At 36.7% G+C, this 6,615-nt stretch overlaps 1 protein-coding gene across 1 annotated transcript in view; it reads right to left on the bottom strand.

Annotated features, from left to right (window-relative positions):
• Positions 1 to 1,521: 1,521 nt before the first annotated feature.
• GOPC (golgi associated PDZ and coiled-coil motif containing) overlaps positions 1,522 to 6,615 on the bottom strand; it is a 28,057-nt gene continuing 22,963 nt past the window's right edge. The window contains 3 exon segments of the mRNA XM_052781232.1: positions 1,522 to 4,919; positions 5,445 to 5,625; positions 6,310 to 6,474. Coding sequence (XP_052637192.1) covers positions 4,801 to 4,919; positions 5,445 to 5,625; positions 6,310 to 6,474 — 465 coding nt within the window. The 3' untranslated portion in view covers positions 1,522 to 4,800.

Here is a 6,615-nt window from a genome sequence, read left to right as displayed (position 1 = left end):
TGTGGGTGTCAGGAGCAGACACCAAAGTACGTCTGTGGCAGGGGTACACCAGGCAAAAACACAGGCCAGGCAAGGCTACTCGGGAGCGTAAGAAGCAACAACTGCCTTGTTGAGAAAAGAAAAACCAAAGAGGTCGAGTATTTCCCTTTCAAAGTCAGCATGTTTGCCTCTTCTCGGCTCCTGGTTCTGTGAGACTCCTAAAGAACTGGAAATTACCTTGTACTGGAAAAGACACACTCTGGACAAAAGGCAAGCTTGAAATATTTCAGGTAATTTTCTTTTCAGGTCGTTGAGCTGAGGTTTTAACCAGCAAAAATGGACTCCTTACGCACATCCCAAGTCCGGGCGTGTTTCTCTTCTTTTCTGTCATGTGTGGATCTCTGGAAAAAAATGCAGAGGACTATTCAGTGACCGCGGTCACTGGGAGCAGCCTCTGACGTCCTTCAGTCGGGCACTGGGCCACAAAGAAATTTTGAGTTATCTTCCTTGACCCCAGCTGACAAAATTATTTTTTTCTCCTCTTTCCATCTGTTTTCATCTTCATTCATAGCTGCCTCTAATCCTCTGCTTGTTTTAAGATAGCTCAAATAAGTGTAAGTTTTCTCTCCTTTCCCTCTTCCTTCCATCTGCTGAAGCCACTCATATCTAAACCCTTCTAAAAATTTTACAGGGCTAAAAAATAAGTACTTGCAGTTCTAGCTCTCACCGATTGTGCATTATACATCTTTTCATCCAACATGACTCAGCCTTGTCTACTGAAACAGTTCCTACCCTCACAGTCCTCTACTCACACATTCTCAATAAATCCTAAATTACCATAATTATACTACTACCACAGTTACCGTACCCTTACCTTTCATTTGAGCTCTCTGTTCATCCAGATGAACCTGATGCTTCAGGGCAAGATGACCACTGAAGTACAGATGAGAGATTTTTTTTTTTTAAATATTATTTAAAACACAAAAAAGAAAATCTGAACAAAAAGACTTTAAAATCAAGACTAAAAATCATAACATGAAGATAAGTGTTTTCTAACTTCAGTGGAAAACTCAGAATATACTTATTCTTCCTAATGCATGGAAAACAAACAAAAATAAGATAGAAAAAAGAAAAAAGGTAGTTTCCACAATTTTACCCAAATGACTTAATCCTTTGACAGGTCTGGGTCTTTACAGCTCTTCTTAGTCAAAGACTTCAGAATATTTATGGTATTATTATACAGCCAGGCACTGCAAATATTTCCTTTTTTTCTTTTATTGAAAAACATTCAGCAGAAAAAGCATCTCCATGAAATTTGAGACATGTCTTATAACTCTATCTTTTTAAAAATGTAATTTGCTCTTCATCATTGCTGGCCAAGACTGGATTAGTGTCAAACTTCATGTTAGGTAGTTTTGGTTTTCCTCATATTAGCTCTTTGGCCAGGTGTGGACTACACGCTTAACAGAAAAAGATCACACACAGGGTTAAGTGTCTGTATTTTATATATAAAAACAGAAGAAAATTAAGTATCAGTCTGAATTAGGTGCAGAAATCACTGCAATGCAGAAGAGTATATTTATTTACAGGCTAATAAAAATATATTATATTCAGCTTAACTATATGTATACACTTGTTGCAAAATGTTCTATCTGCTACAGAAGTGAGAGTAATCCATGATGTAATAATGTTTGGACAGATACAATAAATACCTGAATTTTGTTTGATACAATTGTGGATTAACATATGTTGAGACAGATACAAACCATCTTCACTGCCAAGAATACACTTCTACAAAGGAAATACTACATACAGCCTTTGATCAGAGTTAAATTTATTGCCATAAAGCACTTTCCTTAACTTACATGCTTCTAATTAACATTGGTCCCAGACACCAACAAACACTGTCCACCTTTAGCTTAAAATACAATTGTCTCACTGAAGATCTTTTTTAATAGGCAAGGAATTATCTACTCCAAAAAAATCGCAAAATTCTCTTTAGAATATTATTTTATTTTTTTTTAAGTAAAAATATATATACACACACAAGTAAACCATTTTACACTTTAAAAAATAAAAATGAAGTCGGAATACTGACTTTCCTTGGAAATTCTTCCAAGTCTAATTCATTCAGCCTCTGGGGATCAGCAGGACTGAGTCTTCCAGTTACTGACAAAGGGGAGAATACAGATTTGTCTACTGAATCTGGAAATATCAACTTGCAAAACTTTTCTCAGTTTAAATATTAATCTCTAAGCATCTCAGTATGACGACAATAAACCAGTACATTAAATCAGCTGGTAGGAAGTATGGAGTACATGGAGACAGACTGTAGTGTCTGAGCAAAATCCTCCCATTCAGGGCTTTCTAAACAAAGATTATAAAAACTGCAGGGAAGGAAATCTGGTGATAATTTACTGCTACCTGATTTGTCTATGCCTAGTCATTTTCCTCAGCAATTGTTCCTCCTGTTGATCTCATATACAGATTAAAAATAGACAAGGTAAAGAGCAGAGAAACGGTCCAGCAACTTCCAGAAGATGAAGAAAGGAGCACAGCATCATGAGAAACTGGCAGACAAGGAACGTTAGGAAAACATTCTCCCACTTCAGGCTAAAACTGATCAAAAGCATTAAGTGGAAAATAAGGTGTGCCAAGAAGTAAGGAAGAACAAATAGATTAAAAATGTTACCTTTCCCTCAAATAAAGGGAAACCGTACAGGCAAATTTAATGCCTTTTTTAAAAGTTACTAGACTAGTTGGACAAGTCTCATTTCTTACAACTGCAGCAAGATTTCATACAGCAGTGATTTTCAAAGACAAGCTGATTACTTTGAACTATCCTTTCTGACAGAGAGGACATTGAGTGTTCCAGGCCACAGACAGTTTCAGAGTGCACTCTGCTTGAGTAACTGTGGGAAAAACACAAACTGGGATGCAAAGTTACGGCAGTGGATTCATCTGCTAACATGCAGCCCATGTGCCCTCAAGTTTCTGAAGCTTCAGAAAGAGAAACATGCCTGGGGACCTGTTTCTTCTTCACACAGCTTTATTTTTAAATACTAGTTTCTGTTTGGTGAAAACTGTACAGCTTTGACTAGTTTAAAAACCTTCTACAGTATGCTCTATGACAAAGACTATTATAAAAAATGAACCAAATAATGTTATTCCACTGAGTAAGTGGAACTCATGCGCGCACGCACACACACAAAAAACGATTGTGTAAATAGCGAAGTTAAGGGATTTATAAATAGCAAAATCTTTGAATAAAGTATATACATTTTTAGGCTTTCTCTATAAACATATATATATATAGTGCTCCTAGGAGAGACAAGTAACTGTGTTCTACATCACAATTTAGAACATAAGAGTAGTTGATGTTACTCTAAAGGCCTTCGAGGTTTTTTCTTACGTATGTACATCCTACACAGTAACACTTGCAAAGATGTCTTTTCACATTAGTTCCTCTCTCAGTGTACAAAATCTTATCTTTTCACATTACAGTTTACCAGCCTGCAGAGCACTGAACAGGAAAGCCGGCACTGCATGCTGAAATAATAAATGCAACTACAATGTAGAGCTTGCATGTGGAGAGGGCTGCACTTCACCAAAAGATCTACAAATGGAATATGAGAAACTGGCCAAGAAACCATCCTCAACATTCCCATTTGCAGCCATGCCGTGGGCCTTTAGATGTACACCAATCAAAAGCTATTTTAAGATACGCTGCTCTTAAAAAAGGAGTAACATTTTGTTTCAACAGTAAGACAATTATAGGTTAATACAACTGCCATAACATAACACAGATAGGGCCAGACACCGTACGATTCTGAGCACCCCCTGTAAAGTACTAGGCACTCAACTTTCACTTTAATGATTATTTTAATGTGAAATGGGTATGTTCAGTACTCATCAAAAGCACTCAGCATTTCATAAGGTCAAGCTAATGATGACCAACTCAAATCACTCCACATTAGCAGTAACCACGTCCATTCAAGAATGAACACTAAATTGATGATGCTCAGAAAAAAAAATACCAAAGGGTCCACATAATTGTGAGTATTTTTTAAACTAATTTTGCTTTTAAAACCCCATAATACCGTTTAAATACTTTTGGACCAAGTTTCAAATGGAACAATTGGCAGTGAATTCATTAAAACAACAATGCCAAAAATCTCACTCATAAAATGACCATGGGCTGAAGGATCACGATTAGCAAGTACTCCACTGTCCCATTTGGGTTTTGATGGTCTTTGCTCAAATAAAAGCTCTGGTTTTTACTATTCTGAGAAAAAAAAAATGCTTTCTTTTAAAAGTTACAGTTCAAAAATCCTAAATACGAAACTCATGGATGCAATGGCACAATTCCCCCCCTCAACCTTGTAGAGTTAAAGCTTGTTTCCCACCAAACTGAACATCAGTTGTCCCTTTAAAACATCAAAGGGTCAAAATGAAGCTGGCCACATCTTATTCTACTTCCATGGGGACATCAATGAGATTAAAAGTTGAATGTATCGAGGTTATCCTTTTTAGAAATCCCATGCTTTGGTGCTTATTATTAAAAGAAAATTCATTTCACATGCCATGTGTTAGATAACTACTGTGTGTCACGCAAAAGACAGTTTTCCACATTTAGAATTGCTCACAATGAAGCCCTGAGGTAACCGCCTTTTTTCCAGGCAACAGTAATACAGTTCCCTTTGACATTTAATCATCCTTTTACAACCTACACTAGTATATGCAACTTGGAGCAGTCAATATTGATTATCAATTGTTCCCAAAGATGGGATCTGTCCACTTGAATTTTCTGTTTGTTTGTTTTTACGATAAAGACTCAGCAGAACGGGCTAATTTGGGTGCAGTGTCTTCTAACGGAGCTTCAACTGAATTCCCCAGGTCTCCATTTTCATGTCCATCAATACTTGGCTTCTTATCAAACACTGCAAGTTAAAAAGAAAGTTTATTTAAGGAAGAGAAGCAATCTTGGGAAGGACAGATCAGTGAGCCTTATTTCAGAAACTGGGAAGTGTGCTGAATGACTACTAAAATAAGAGCTAATAGGTTTTTAGCAGAACATAGTTCCTGTTTTTCTGTCATACTGTTTCTATACCTCTCTGATCTAAAAAATGTATTTGAAGAAGCCAACAACAGAAAGTGTTAAGGGGAATTAATTACTCTTAGACCAGAGTCAGGAAAAGGTAAGAATAAATTTGAATTTCAACCTTTGGGAAAAGGCGATCACAACCCCCCCCCCCCCCCCAAATTAATTCAGTGAATTCAGTAGTATCTAAGTAAACCAGGCCAGTAAGTGAGGGACCAACCAAAAGAGCTGACAGCTTACTAGTAGGTTAATTGAATTAACAGTAGATTAATTTTACAATGAATATAAAGCCAGTGTTTTCCAGAAATTGGTTTGCATATTGAGACTTCAGAATTAAACTGCATATAACATATTTTAGGTTTACCTTGTGAGGGTTTGACATCCACATTTGCATCTTTCCTATTAGAACTTGAATTTGCACCTTCTTCCAATTCATCAAGATATAAACGATAACGGTGTCCACTCTCATCCTCATATTCTACATTTTCATCATCCGAATCAACTTCTGGAGCAACGTACACTACTTCAAATTCAATCTCGCCTCTCTAAAATGCAACGAAAATTACAAATTTACTTACTACTGCACAGCTACGTAACAGGATTACCAAGATGGGCTAGGTTACTAAAACAAATACATTCTACTGTTGTAAACACAGTTACAGTTGTGTTGAATATTTTGGATATGCATTTGAATTAAGTTTTTACTGACTAAAGAAGTACAGCTCCATAGCTAAGATTTACCAAAGTTACCTGAATTTCTTAGTTATATGCCAATACATTTCAAACAGTGACTTCTAATGAGTAAGTTTTCTGATAAATTAAGTGCACCTGTTAACTGTCTGAAAATGGGAAGCAAGGCAGGAAGAAGATTCTAGACCACAAAGCATATGAGAAACATTGTTTGACTGGAGCTGTCCAGTCATAAAAGAATAAAATGTAGGTCAATAAATAATTATTTCTGGGGGGCAACGTAACAAGCTGATTTCCATCAGCCTTACTGAAGAATCATTAGCCAATACATGGGTTTAACTGAACCAGTACTGACCCGGCATTTTTCTCCTTAAATTGCAAGACATAAGAGGATTAAGTGTAAGTTGATACAGCTTCAGGAATCACTGTACCTTAGCATAACACTGTGCTTAACAGAAAACATTAAAATTCAAGGTCATTCAATAGACAGAACGCAGGAAGCACCTAAATGTGCCTGTGGATAACAGGTCGCAACTGACCTGTTGGGAAAGAATAGTTACAGCTTCTTTATGTTTGGCATCTCTTAGATTAACTCCATTTACTGCCAGAATAGCATCACCAACATGCAGTCCTCCACATCGATCAGCAGGTTGTCCAGGATGGATTTCAGAGATCAATATTGGTACACCATGCTCCTTCCCACCCTATTAAAAACAAACAAACAAACAAAAAAAGTAGATTTTAGATTAACTGAGATGTCCATTAGCATAAAATTCACATTCTGGTAGTTGCTCTTGAAGCACTTATTTCAACTGTTATTACAGAAAATTAGAAAGCATGCTTCA

Source organism: Harpia harpyja, chromosome 3, assembly GCF_026419915.1.
Source record: "Harpia harpyja isolate bHarHar1 chromosome 3, bHarHar1 primary haplotype, whole genome shotgun sequence".
In the NCBI taxonomy this organism is placed as follows: Eukaryota; Metazoa; Chordata; class Aves; order Accipitriformes; family Accipitridae; genus Harpia; species Harpia harpyja.
Note: the sequence above shows the minus strand (reverse complement) of the source record. Positions and strands in the feature narration are given on the sequence as shown.